This window comes from Oncorhynchus clarkii, chromosome 7 (genome assembly GCF_045791955.1).
Source record: "Oncorhynchus clarkii lewisi isolate Uvic-CL-2024 chromosome 7, UVic_Ocla_1.0, whole genome shotgun sequence".
NCBI lineage: Eukaryota > Metazoa > Chordata > Actinopteri > Salmoniformes > Salmonidae > Oncorhynchus > Oncorhynchus clarkii.
In genome coordinates, this window is record NC_092153.1 from 87,698,775 (window position 1) to 87,715,136 (window position 16,362).

Consider the following 16,362-nt stretch of genomic DNA (forward strand, 5'->3'; position numbering starts at 1 on the left):
TTTTTCTGTGGCTTGGTGGTGACCTAACATAATCGTTTGCAGTGCTTTCGCTGTAAAGCCTTTTTTAAATCAGACACTGTGGATGGATTAATGAGAATTTTATCTTTGAAATTGTGTAAAATACTGGTATGCTTGAGGAATTTTAATTATGAGATTTTTGTTGTTTTGAATATGGATTTCAGCCCTAAGAAGATAATGTAGCAAAGCATAATATAATACATAATACAGCATAGCATAATATAGCATAACATAATAGGGATTAGCACAGCATAATATGATATAAGAAAGTACAGCATAACATAATATAGCATAATATAGCGTAACATAATAGCGATTAGCACAGCATAACATAATACAGCATAACATAATATAGCATAATATAGCATAACATAACATAATACAGCATAACATAATATAGCATAATATAGCATAACATAACATAATACAGCATAACATAATATAGCATAATATAGCATAACATAACATAATACAGCATAACATAATATAACATAATATAGCATAACATAACATAATATAGCATAATATAACTAATATAGCATAGCATAATATAATAATACATAATATAGTATAACATAATATAACATAATATTACATAATACAGCATGACATAATATAACATAATATAGCATAACATAACATAATATAGCATAATATAACTAATATAGCATAGCATAATATAATAATACATAATATAGTATAACATAATATTACATAATACAGCATGACATAATATAACATAATATAGCGTAATATAACATAATATAGCATAATATAATAATACATAATATAGCGTAATATAACATAATATAGCATAATATAATAATACAAAATACAGCATGACATAATATAACATAATATAGCGTAATATAATAATACATAATATAGCATAACATAATATAGCATAATATAACATAGCGTAATATAACATAATATAGCATAATATAACATAGCGTAATATAACATAATATAGCATAATATAGCATAACATAACATAGCGTAATATAACATAACAGAATATAAAATAGCATAATATAGCATAATATAATATAGCATAATATAATATAGCATGATATAATAATATAACATAATATAATATAGCATAACATAATATAGCATAATATAATATAGCATGATATAATAATATAACATAATACAGCATAACATAATATAATATAGCATAACATAATATAGCATAACATAGCATAATATTTCATAACAGAATATAAAATAGAATAATATAGCATAACATAATAGCGATTAGCATAGCATAATATAGCACAACATAATATTGATTAGTATAGCATAATGTAGCATAACATAAAATGACAAAAATAGAATAACATAACATAGCGTAATATTGCTTTTACATAACATATTATATCATAACATAAAATAGCTTAAAAAGGCATAGCATTGCATAACATAACATAGCATAAACAGGGATAGTATAGCATAACATAACACAAGACACCACAACCTGTATAAAATCTTTGGTGAGTTTGTTCATCTGCTGGTTGGAGAGGTAATGTTTCCACTGTAAATAGGGAGCATTGTGTGTATCCACGTGGCATTGTGTGTTCTCTGAGCCATGGTGTGACAACACATCAACCTCTGCTGCACCACTACCCAGCAGCCTCTGCTGCCACCTCCCAGGGTGCACCGCTCCAAACTCCTTGGTCATGGAGAGGACCATCTCAGCCGACGGGAACAGATTGTTCTGGACAACGTCCTTCATCTTCCTCAGCTGGACCAGCAGGCTCAACCTGAGGAATCATAAACAACTATATTAACCATATACAACTATAACACATACTATCAGCAGGCTCAACCTGAAGAATCATAAACAACTATATTAACCATATACAACTATATTAACCACATACAACTATATTAACCACATACAACTATATTAACCATATACAACTATATTAACCACATACAACTATATTAACCATATACAACTATATTAACCACATACAACTATATTAACCATATACAACTATATTAACCACATACAACTATATTAACCATATACAACTATATTAACCACATACAACCATAACCATAAAACCGTAAAACCGTCACTACAGTCCCTGGTTCGAATCCAGGCTGACAGACAGACAGGTGTAACAGACAGACAGACAGGTGTAACAGACAGACAGACAGGTGTAACAGACAGACAGACAGACAGACAGGTGTAGTACCGTGACATGGCCTGGAAGCAGGTGTGAGGCACCATGTCTCTGACGTAGACCAGAGGTTGTCTCATGATGGTCTCCAGGGGTTGGTGTAGGTGGATGGGAGTAAAGCTGACATCCAGACGGGTATATAGACGCTTAGAGAAACTCAGACCAGAGTTATAGAGAACCATCACCTGGTCCTCCTCACCGCCTGTTAACCTGAAACAACATTAACATCACACTTTACATTTATCTATAACATCTTACTGTATGGAGAGTCTCTATGTATCTTACTGTCTGGAGAGTCTCTATGTATCTGCCTGGAGAGTCTCTATGTATCTGTATGGAGAGTCTCTATGTATCTTACTGTCTGGAGAGTCTATATGTATCTTACTGTTATAATCAATATGAACTGTGCTCTACAATAAGGAAGGATAATCAATATGAACTGTGCTCTACAATAAGGAAGGATAATCAATATGAACTGTGCTCTACAATAAGGAAGAATAATCAATATGAACTGTGCTCTACAATAAGGATAATCAATATGAACTGTGCTCTGCAATAAGGAAGGATAATCAATATGAACTGTGCTGTGCAATAAGGAAGGATAATCAATATGAACTGTGCTCTGCAATAAGGAAGGATAATCAATATGAACTGTGCTCTGCAATAAGGATAATCAATATGAACTGTGCTCTACAATAAGGAAGGATAATCAATATGAACTGTGCTCTGCAATAAGGATAATCAATATGAACTGTGCTCTGCAATAAGGATGGATAATCAATATGAACTGTGCTCTACAATAAGGAAGGATAATCAATATGAACTGTGCTCTGCAATAAGGAAGGTTAATCAATATGAACTGTGCTCTACAATAAGGGAGGATAATCAATATGAACTGTGCTCTACAATAAGGAAGGATAATCAATATGAACTGTGCTCTGCAATAAGGAAGGATAATCAACATGAACTGTGCTGTGCAATAAGGAAGGATAATCAATATGAACTGTGCTCTGCAATAAGGAAGGATAATCAATATGAACTGTGCTCTGCAATAAGGATAATCAATATGAACTGTGCTCTACAATAAGGAAGGATAATCAATATGAACTGTGCTCTGCAATAAGGATAATCAATATGAACTGTGCTCTGCAATAAGGATGGATAATCAATATGAACTGTGCTCTACAATAAGGAAGGATAATCAATATGAACTGTGCTCTGCAATAAGGAAGGTTAATCAATATGAACTGTGCTCTACAATAAGGGAGGATAATCAATATGAACTGTGCTCTACAATAAGGAAGGATAATCAATATGAACTGTGCTCTGCAATAAGGAAGGATAATCAACATGAACTGTGCTGTGCAATAAGGAAGGATAATCAATATGAACTGTGCTCTGCAATAAGGAAGGATAATCAATATGAACTGTGCTCTGCAATAAGGAAGGATAATCAATATGAACTGTGCTCTACAATAAGGATAATCAATATGAACTGTGCTCTACAATAAGAACAATCAATATGAATTGTGCTCTGCAATAAGGAAGGATAATCAATATGAACTGTGCTCTGCAATAAGGGAGGATAATCAATATGAACTGTGCTCTGCAATAAGGAAGGATAATCAATAGGAACTGTACTCTGCAATAAGGAAGGATAATCAATATGAACTGTGCTCTACAATAAGGATAATCAATATGAACTGTGCTCTACAATAAGAACAATCAATATGAATTGTGCTCTGCAATAAGGAAGGATAATCAACATGAACTGTGCTCTGCAATAAGGAAGGATAATCAATATGAATTGTGCTCTACAATAAGGATAATCAATATGAACTGTGCTCTACAATAAGAACAATCAATATGAATTGTGCTCTGCAATAAGGAAGGATAATCAACATGAACTGTGCTGTGCAATAAGGAAAGATAATCAATATGAACTGTGCTCTGCAATAAGGAAAGATAATCAATATGAACTGTGCTCTACAATAAGGAACGATAATCAATATGAACTGTGCTCTACAATAAGGAAAGATAATCAATATGAACTGTGCTCGACAATAAGGAAGGATAATCAACATGAACTGTGCTCTACAATAAGGAAGGATAATCAATATGAACTGTGCTCTACAATAAGGAAGGATAATCAATATGAACTGTGCTCTACAGTAAGGAAGGATAATCAATATGAACTGTGCTCTGCAATAAGGAAGGATAATCAACATGAACTGTGCTGTGCAATAAGGAAGGATAATCAATATGAACTGTGCTCTGCAATAAGGAAGGATAATCAATATGAACTGTGCTCTGCAATAAGGAAGGATAATCAATATGAACTGTGCTCTACAATAAGGATAATCAATATGAACTGTGCTCTACAATAAGAACAATCAATATGAATTGTGCTCTGCAATAAGGAAGGATAATCAATATGAACTGTGCTCTGCAATAAGGAAGGATAATCAATATGAACTGTGCTCTACAAAAAGGAAGGATAATCAATATGAACTGTGCTCTACAATAAGGATAATAAATATGAACTGTGCTTTACAATAAGAACAATCAATATGAATTGTGCTCTGCAATAAGGAAGGATCATCAATATGAACTGTGCTCTGCAATAAGGAAGGATAATCAATATGAACTGTGCTCTACAATAAGGAAGGATAATCAATATGACCTGTGCTCTACAATAAGGATAATCAATATGAACTGTGCTCTGCAATAAGGAAGGATAATCAATATGAACTGTGCTGTGCAATAAGGAACGATAATCAATATGAACTGTGCTCTGCAATAAGGAAGGATAATCAATATGAACTGTGCTCTGCAATAAGGAAGGATAATCAATATGAACTGTGCTCTACAATAAGAACAATCAATATGAATTGTGCTCTGCAATAAGGAAGGATCATCAATATGAACTGTGCTCTGCAATAAGGAAGGATAATCAATATGAACTGTGCTCTGCAATAAGGAAGGATAATCAATATGAACTGTGCTCTACAATAAGGAAGGATAATCAATATGAACTGTTCTCTACAATTGTTTTTTTAGTAGCTACTATCTTGTCTCATCGCTACAACTCCCATACGGGCTCGGGAGAGACGCATTCAACCCGGAAGCCAGCCGCACCAATGTGTCGGAGGAAACACCGTGCACCTGGCAACCTTGGTTAGCGCGCACTGCGCACTGCGCTAACCGACTCGACCTGACACCCTCCCCAAGCCCCAATATTAAAAATGATGCTATTAAAATAAGTGTGCAGGGCATCAACTCTTCATTTAACGGATTACAGTTTGAATCGGACAGCAGCCAATCAAATTGTGCCAGCTTACAAAAAGTTGCGCGTGGCAGTGCAGAGGAGCGTTGGCGGGTGAATTCAGATGGAGCCCTTGGAAAGATGATACCCAAAATTATTATTTTCGTATATAAAGACCACGCTGCATCAAGAAAAAACGGATTGCTACTTGCAAAACATGCAGGAAGAAAATTACAGACGGAGGCAGACGGAGGCGCAGTTTCGACATTTGAAGCTGCACAAAGAAGAGTAAGTTGTGGCTAATATAGCCGACAGCTATATAATTTATAACTTTAACTTACTAGTGTAGGATGTAGGCTAACGTAACGTTAAATTAATGAGCCTCCACACAGTCAGTCAGTGCCGGAACGTGATCATTGCACCCAAGATTGAGCTACAACTGGCTAGGCAGTTGGTAGCCTAAATCCTGCACGATGTTACTGCTGTTCCTTAAACCGTTGACATACGTTAGCCTACTGTAACCACACTGAGACAGAGACAGAGACAGAGAGAGACAGAGACAGAGACAGGGCCACATCCTGACCGAATGCAACCCATTCTTGCAGAATCAATGCTTGGAGTTTGTCAGAATTTGAGGGGTTTTGTTTGTCCACCTGCCTCTTGAGGATTGACCACAAGTTCTGAATGGGATTAAGGTCTGGGTAGTTTCCTGGCCATGGACCCAAATATCTATGTTTTGTTCCCCGGGCCACTTAGTTATTACTTTTGCCTTATGGCAAGGTGCTCCATCATGCTGGAAAAGGCATTGTTCGTCATCAAACTGTTCCTGGATGGTTGGGAGAAGTTGTTCTCGGAGGATGTTTTGGTACCATTCTTTAGTCATAGCTGTGTTCTTAGGCAAAATTGTGAATGAGCAACTCCCTTGGCTGAGAAGCAACCCCACACATGAATGGTCTCAGGATGCTTTACTGTTGGCATGACACAGGACTGATGGTAGCGCTCACCTTTTCTTCTCCGGACAAGCTTTGTTCCAGATGCCCCAAACAATCAGAACGGGGATTCATCAGAGAAAATGACTTTACCCCAGTCCTCAGCAGTCCAATCCCTGTACCTTTTGCAGAATATCAGTCTGTCCCTGATGTTTTTCCTGGAGAGAAGTGGCTTCTTTGTTGCCCTTCTTGACACCAGGCCATCCTTCAAAAGTCTTTGCCTCACTGTGCGTGCAGATGCACTCACACCTGCCTTCTGCCATTCCTGAGCAAGCTCTGTACTGGTGGTGCCCCGATCCTGCAGCTGAATCAACTTTAGGAGATAGTCCTGGCGCTTGCTGGACTTTCTTGGGCATCCTGAAGCCATCTTGACAACAATTGAACCGCTCTCCTTGAAGTTCTTGATGATCCGATAAATGGTTGATTTAGGTGCAATCTTACTGGCAGCAATATCCTTGCCTGTGAAGCCCTTTTTGTGCAAATCAATGATGACGGCACGTGTTTCCTTGCAGGTAACCATGCTTGACAGAGAAAGAACAAGCACCACCCTCCTTTTGAAGCTTCCAGTCTGTTATTCAAACTCTATCAGCATGACAGAGTGATCTCCAGCCTTGTCCTTGTCAACACTCACATCTTGGTCAACGAGAGAATCACTGACATGATGTCAGCTGGTCCTTTTGTGGTAGGGCTGAAATGCAGTGGAAATGTTTTTTGGGGATTCAGTTCATTTGCATGGCAAAGAGGGATCACTCTTGATAACATTCTGGAGTATATGCAAATTTCCATCATACAAACTGAGGCAGCAGACTTTGAAAATGTATATTTGTGTCATTCTCAAAACTTTTGGCCACGACTGTATATATAGTCACTTTACAAATTACCTCGACTAACCTATAGCCCCGCACATTGACTCAGTATCGGTACCCCCTGTATACAGCCCCATTATTACTATGTAGATGTATTGTGTTACTTATTGATTAGATCTATTTTTAGTTTATTCAGTAAATATTTCATTAACTCTATTTATTGAACTGCACTGTTGGTTAAGGGCTTGTAAAGAAATATTTCACGGTAAAAACTACACCTGTTGTATTCGGCGCATGCATGTGATCAATAAAATTTGATTTGATATATCTTACTGTATGAAGACAGTGTCTATATATCTTGCTGTATGGAGACAGTCTAACTTACTGTATGGAGACAGTGTATATATATATAAAAAACTTACTGTATTGAGACAGTCTATATACATCGTAATGTATGGGGACTGTCTATATATTTATCTTACTGCATGGAGACTGTATATATAACTTACTGTATGGAGACAGTCTAACTTACTGTATGGAGACAGTCATATATATATATATATATATATATAAACTCACTGTGTGGAGCCAGTCTATATACATCTTAATGTATGGGGACAGTCATATATTTATTTATATATAACTTACTATATGGGGATAGTCTATATATATAACTTACTGTATGGAGGCAGTGTAACATACTGTATGGAGACAGTCTATATATATATTTTACTGTATGAAGAGAGTCTATATACATCTTAATGTATGGGGACAGTCTATATATATATACACTGCTCAAACACTTAAACAACACAATGTAACTCCAAGTCAATCACACTTCTGTGAAATCAAACTGTCCACTTAGGAAGCAACACTGATTGACAATACATTTCACATGCTGTTGTGCAAATGGAATAGACAACAGGTGGAAATTATAGGCAATTAGCAAGACACCCCCAATAAAGGAGTGGTTCTGCAGACCACTTCTCAGTTCCTATGCTTCCTGGCTGATGTTTTGGTCACTTTTGAATGCTGGCGGTGCTTTCACCGCCTAGTGGTAGCATGAGATGGAGTCTACAACCCACACAAGTGGCTCAGGTAGTGCAGCTCATCCAGGATGGCACATCAATGCGAGCTGTGTCTGTCAGCGTAGTGTCCAGAGCATGGAGGCGCTACCAGGAGACAGGCCAGTACATCAGGAGACGTGGAGGAGGCCGTAGGAGGGCAACAACCCAGCAGCAGGACCGCTACCTCCGCCTTTGTGCAAGGAGGAGCAGGAGGAGCACTGCCAGAGCCCTGCAAAATTACATCCAGCAGGCCACAAATGTGCATGTGTCTGCTCAAAAGGTCAGAAACAGACTCCATGAGGCTGGTATGAGGGCCCGACGTCCACAGGTGGGGGTTGTGCTTACAGCCCAACACCGTGCAAGACGTTTGGCATTTGCCAGAGAACACCAAGATTGGCAAATTCGCCACTGGCGCCCTGTGCTCTTCACAGATGAAAGCAGGTTCACACTGAGCACATGTGACAGACGTGACAGAGTCTGGAGACGCCGTGGAGAACATTCTGCTGCCTGCAACATCCTCCAGCATGACCGGTTTGGCGGTGGGTCAGTCATGGTGTGGGGTGGCATTTCTTTGGGGGGGCCGCACAGCCCTCCATGTGCTCGCCAGAGGTAGCCTGACTGCCATTAGGTACCGAGATGAGATCGTCAGACCCCTTGTGAGACGATATGCTGGTGCGGTTGGCCCTGGGTTCCTCCTAATGCAAGACAATGCTAGACCTCATGGGGCTGGAGTGTGTCAGCAGTTCCTGCAAGAGGAAGGCATTGATGCTATGGACTGGCCCACCCGTTCCCCAGACCTGAATCCAATTGAGCACATCTGGGACATCATGTCTCGCTTTAGTCCAGGTCTGGGAGGAGATCCCTCAGGAGACCATCCGCCACCTCATCAGGAGCATGCCCAGGCATTGTAGGGAGGTCATACAGGCACGTGGAGGCCACACACACACTACTGGGCCTCATTTTGACTTGTTTTAAGGACATCACATCAAAGTTGGATCAGCCTGTAGTGTGGTTTTTGAGTGTGACTCCAAATCCAGACCTTCCTTGGGTTGATAAATTTGATTTCCATTGATCATTTTTGTGTGATTTTGTTGTCAGCACATTCAACTATGTAAAGAAAAAAGTATTTAATAAGAATATTTCATTCATTCAGATCTAGGATGTGTTATTTTAGTGTTCCCTTTATTATTTTTTGAGCAGTATATATATATATATATATATATATATATATATATACAGTGCCTTGCGAAAGTATTCGGCCCCCTTGAACTTTGCGACCTTTTACCACATTTCAGGCTTCAAACATAAAGATATAAAACTGTATTTTTTGTGAAGAATCAACAACAAGTGGGACACAATCATGAAGTGGAACGACATTTATTGGATATTTCAAACTTTTTTAACAAATCAAAAACTGAAAAATTGGGCGTGCAAAATTATTCAGCCCCCTTAAGTTAATACTTTGTAGCGCCACCTTTTGCTGCGATTACAGCTGTAAGTCGCTTGGGGTATGTCTCTATCAGTTTTGCACATCGAGAGACTGAAATGTTTTCCCATTCCTCCTTGCAAAACAGCTCGAGCTCAGTGAGGTTGGATGGAGAGCATTTGTGAACAGCAGTTTTCAGTTCTTTCCACAGATTCTCGATTGGATTCAGGTCTGGACTTTGACTTGGCCATTCTAACACCTGGATATGTTTATTTTTGAACCATTCCATTGTAGATTTTGCTTTATGTTTTGGATCATTGTCTTGTTGGAAGACAAATCTCCGTCCCAGTCTCAGGTCTTGTCACGAATCCCGGTTCCTGAGTCTGTTTTTGCCTGTGTTCTGTCCTGGAGTGTTTTTTCCGGCGTCCTGGAACGCACCCTGTCTTGTTGCCGGGCAATGTAGCCAGTTGGGAGTTCTGATTACCCGCACCTGTATCCCATCAGCTATCTGCACACCTGGTCCTGATCATCATCTCTCCTCTTCATAAGCCCGGACCTGACATCCATTCCCTGCCAGATCGTTAGCCATGAACAGTATGTTGTGCCATAGTATCAGCCTCAAGTTGGATAGAATTTTTTTTTAAATTTTTTTTAACGTATTGCTTGCCTTAAACTTACCTCCGTTTGTTCTGTCTTCAGTTACTCACCCGGATCATTTATCCCATTCCCGCCTGGTCGTCGGAGGATTCCGCTTCCCCATTGGATCCACCTATTTACTCCCATCAACTCACCACCGCTGCCCGCTACGCCACCTGGATATATCTACCCATTCACTTTCACTTGTAAATAAATACTCACCTTCTTCCTACTCTCCTTGTCCTGGTCTGCTTCTGGGTTCGATTTTGAAGAAACGTGACAGGTCTTTTGCAGACTCCATCAGGTTCTCTTCCAGAATGGTCCTGTATTTGGCTCCATCCATCTTCCCATCAATTTTAACCATCTTCCCTGTCCCTGCTGAAGAAAAGCAGGCCCAAACCATGATGCTGCCACCACCATGTTAGACAGTGGGGATGGTGTGTTCAGCTGTGTTGCTTTTACGCCAAACATAACGTTTTGCATTGTTGCCAAAAAGTTAAATTTTGGTTTCATCTGACCAGAGCACCTTCTTCCACATGTTTGGTGTGTCTCCCAGGTGGCTTGTGGCAAACTTTAAACAACACTTTTTATGGATATCTTTAAGAAATGGCTTTCTTCTTGCCACTCTTCCATAAAGGCCAGATTTGTGCAATATACGACTGATTGTTGTCCTATGGACAGAGTCTCCCACCTCAGCTGTAGATCTCTGCAGTTCATCCAGAGTGATCATGGGCCTCTTGGCTGCATCTCTGATCAGTCTTCTCCTTGTATGAGCTGAAAGTTTAGAGGGACGGCCAGGTCTTGGTAGATTTGCAGTGGTCTGATACTCCTTCCATTTCAATGTTATCGCTTGCACAGTGCTCCTTGGGATGTTTAAAGCTTGGGAAATCTTTTTGTATCCAAATCCGGCTTTAAACTTCTTCACAACAGTATCTCGGACCTGCCTGGTGTGTTCCTTGTTCTTCATGATGCTCTCTGCGCTTTTAACGGACCTCTGAGACTATCACAGTGCAGGTGCATTTATACGGAGACTTGATTACACACAGGTGGATTGTATTTATCCTCATTAGTCATTTAGGTCAACATTGGATCATTCAGAGATCCTCACTGAACTTCTGGAGAGAGTTTGCTGCACTGAAAGTAAAGGGGCTGAATAATTTTGCACGCCCAATTTTTCAGTTTTTGATTTGTTAAAAAAGTTTGAAATATCCAATAAATGTCGTTCCACTTCATGATTGTGTCCCACTTGTTGTTGATTCTTCACAAAAAAATACAGTTTTATATCTTTATGTTTGAAGCCTGAAATGTGGCAAAAGGTCGCAAAGTTCAAGGGGGCCGAATACTTTCGCAAGGCACTATATATATATATATGTCTTACTGTACTACTACTTACTATATGGGGATAGTCTATATATATAACTTACTGTATGGAGACAGTCTATGTACATTTCAATGTATGGGGACAGTCTATATATGTATCGTACTGTATGGAGACAGTCTATATATGTAACGTAATGTATAGAGACCATCTATATACATCTTAATGTATGGGGACAGTCTATATATGTAACGTACTGTATAGAGACCGTCTATATATGTAACGTACTGTATAGAGACCATCTATATACATCTTAATGTATGGGGACAGTCTATATATGTAACGTACTGTATAGAGACCGTCTATATACATCTTAATGTATGGGGACAGTCTATATATGTAACGTACTGTATAGAGACCGTCTATATATGTAACGTACTGTATAGAGACCATCTATATACATCTTAATGTATGGGGACAGTCTATATATGTAACGTACTGTATAGAGACCGTCTATATACATCTTAATGTATGGGGACAGTCTATATATATATATATCTTATTATATGGAGACTCTCTATATAACTTTATAACTCTATATATCTTACTGTATGGAGACAGTCTCTATATAACTTACTGTATGGAGACAGTCTCTATATAACTACTGTATGGAGACAGTCTCTATATAACTTACTGTATGGAGACAGTCTCTATATAACTACTGTATGGAGACAGTCTCTATATAACTTACTGTATGGAGACAGTCTCTATATAACTTACTGTATGGAGACTGTCTCCCAGAGTCTCCTGACACCTTTATGTTTCAGTCCTTCCAGAACAAAAAGGTGGATTTGTTTATCTAGCAGGTGGAACCCCGTCACCACGTCCAAGTCACGGCTCTCCCTCTCCGGCGCCGCCATCTTGTAACACGACAATGCCCGCTCCACAGTCTCCTCTGATTGGTCCTCCAGATGGAACGCCACAGCATTGATCCTTAGTAGCTCCGCCCTAAGCCGTGACATCACCGGGACATTAGCGTACTTGAACAGGTATATGATGCGTCCGAACGGGCAGTCCCATGCCCCGTCACTGGCCACACCTCCTCCCGTCAGAGGACAGGCAATCTCCACATGCACCTAAATCAATAAATCAATCAATTTCCCAAGTTGGGATCAATAAACTACTACTACTACCACTACTACTACTACTACCACTACTACTATTAATACTACTACCAATACTACTATTAATACTACTACCACTACCACCACTACTACTATTAATACTACTACCACTACTACTATTAATACTACTACCACTACTACCACTACCACTACTACTACTACTACTATTAATACTACTACCACTACTACTACTACCACTACTACTACCACTACTATCACTACTACTAGTAATACTACTACCACTACTAGCACCACTACTATTAATACTACTACCACTACTAATATTAATACTACTACCACCACTACTACTATTAATACTACTACCACTACTACTATTAATACTACCACTACTACTACTACTATTAATACTACTACCACTACCACCGCTACTACAATTAATACTACTACCACTACTACTATTAATACTGCCACTACTACTAGTACCACTACTACTATTAATACTACTACCACTACTGCTACTACTACTACCACTACTACTATTAATAGGACTACCACTACGACTACTACCACTACGACTTCTACCACTACCACTACTACCACTACTACTACTACTACTACTACTACCACTACTACTAGCACTACTACCACTACTACTATTAATACTACTACCACTACTAGCACCACTACTATTAATACTACTACTACTACCACTACTACTACCACTACTACTACCACTACTACTAGCACTACTACCACTACTACTATTAATACTACTACCACTACTAGCACCACTACTATTAATACTACTACCAATACTACTATTAATACTACTACCACTACTACTATTAATAGGACTACCACTACGACTACTACCACTACCACTACTACCACTACTACTACCACTACTACTACCACTACTACTACCACTACTACTACTACTACCACTACTACTATTAATACTACTACCACTACCACCACTACTACTATTAATACTACTACCACTACTACTATTAATACTACTACCACTACTACCACTACCACTACTACTACTACTACTATTAATACTACTATTACTACTACTACTACCACTACTACTACCACTACTACTAGTAATACTACTACCACTACTAGCACCACTACTATTAATACTACTACCACTACTACTATTAATACTACTACCACTACCACCACTACTACTATTAATACTACTACCACTACTACTATTAATACCACCACTACTACAACTACTATTAATACTACTACCACTACCACCGCTACTACAATTAATACTACTACCACTACTACTATTAATACTACCACTAGTACTAGAACCACTACTACTATTAATACTACTACCACTACTACTATTAATACTACTACCACTACTGCTACTACTACTACCACTACTACTATTAATACTACTACCACTACTACCACTACTACTATTAATACTACTACCAATACTACTATTAATACTAATACCACTACTACTATTAATAGGACTACCACTACGACTACTACCACTACGACTTCTACCACTACTACCACTACTACTACTACTACTACTACTACCACTACTACTACCACTACCACTACTACTAGCACTACTACCACTACTACTATTAATACTACTACCACTACTACTATTAATACTACTACCACTACCACCACTACTACTATTAATACTACTACCACTACTACTATTAATACCACCACTACTACAACTACTATTAATACTACTACCACTACCACCGCTACTACAATTAATACTACTACCACTACTACCATTAATACTACCACTACTACTAGAACCACTACTACTAGTAATACTACTGCCACTACTACTATTAATACTACTACCACTACTGCTACTACTACTACCACTACTACTATTAATACTACTACCACTACTACCACTACGACTATTAATACTACTACCAATACTACTATTAATACTAATACCACTACTACTATTAATAGGACTACCACTACGACTACTACCACTACGACTTCTACCACTACCACTACTACCACTACTACTGCTACTACTACCACTACTACTACCACTACCACTACTACTAGCACTACTACCACTACTACTATTAATACTACTACCACTACTAGCACCACTACTATTAATACTACTACCACTACTACTATTAATACTACTACCACTACCACCACTACTACTATTAATACTACTACCACTACTACTACTACCACTACTACTATTAATACTACCACCACTACCACCGCTACTACAATTAATACTACTACAATTACCACTATCAATACTACCAATACTACTATTAATACTACCACCACTACTACCACTACTACTATTAATACTACTATCACTACTAGCACCACTACTATTAATACTACTGACACTACTACTATTAATACTACTACCACTACCACCACTACTACTATTAATACTACTACCACTACTACTACTACCACTACTACTATTAATACTACTACCACTACCACAGCTACTACAATGAATACTACTACCACTACTACTATTAATACTACTACCACTACTACTATTAACAGGACTACCACTACCACTACTACCACTACCACTACTACTACTACTACTACTACCACTACTACCACTACTACTACTACTACCCCTACTACTATTAATACTACTACCACTACTACTATTATTAATACTACTACCACTATTGCTACTACTACTGCCACTACTACTATTAATACTACTACCACTACTACCATTAATACTACTACCACTACTACTATTAATAGGACCACCACTACCACTACTACCACTACTACTACTACTACTACTACTACTACCACTACTACTACCACTACTACTATTAATAATACTACTACTATTACTACTACTACTACTACTACCACTACTACTATTAATACTACCACTACTACCACTACTACCACTGCCACTACTACTACTACTGCCACTACTACCACTACTACTACTACCACTACTACTATTAATACTACTACCACTACTACTACCACCACTACTATTAATACTACGACCACTACTACTATTAATACTACTACCACTACCACTACCACTACAATTAATACTACTATTCGGTGTGCGAGTTCATTAGAACGTGCGTTGAAGATGTCGTTCCCATAGCAACGATTAAAACATTCCCTAACCAGAAACCGTGGATTGATGGCAGTATTCGTGTGAAACTGAAAGCGCGAACCACTGCTTTTAATCAGGGCAAGGTGTCTGGTAACATGACCGAATACAAACAGTGCAGCTATTCCCTCCGCAAGGCTATCAAACAAGCTAAGCGCCAGTACAGAGACAAAGTAGAATCTCAATTCAACGGCTCAGACACAAGAGGCATGTGGCAGGGTCTACAGTCAATCACGGACTACAGGAAGAAATCCAGGCCAGTCACGGACCAGGATGTCTTGCTCCCAGGCAGACTAAATAACTTTTTTGCCCGCTTTGAGGACAATACAGTGCCACTGACACGGCCTGC

General features: G+C 38.5%; 1 protein-coding gene across 1 annotated transcript in view; it reads right to left on the reverse strand.

Moving 5' to 3' along the window:
- LOC139412705 (cilia and flagella associated protein 92 (putative)) overlaps window positions 1–16,362 on the reverse strand; it is an 80,447-nt gene that overhangs the window by 23,698 nt on the left and 40,387 nt on the right. The window contains exons 9-11 of the mRNA XM_071159364.1: window positions 12,498–12,853; window positions 2,226–2,420; window positions 1,499–1,784 (exon numbers count right to left, since the gene is read on the reverse strand). Coding sequence (XP_071015465.1) covers window positions 1,499–1,784; window positions 2,226–2,420; window positions 12,498–12,853 — 837 coding nt within the window. The remainder of the gene's footprint in view (window positions 1–1,498; window positions 1,785–2,225; window positions 2,421–12,497; window positions 12,854–16,362) is intronic.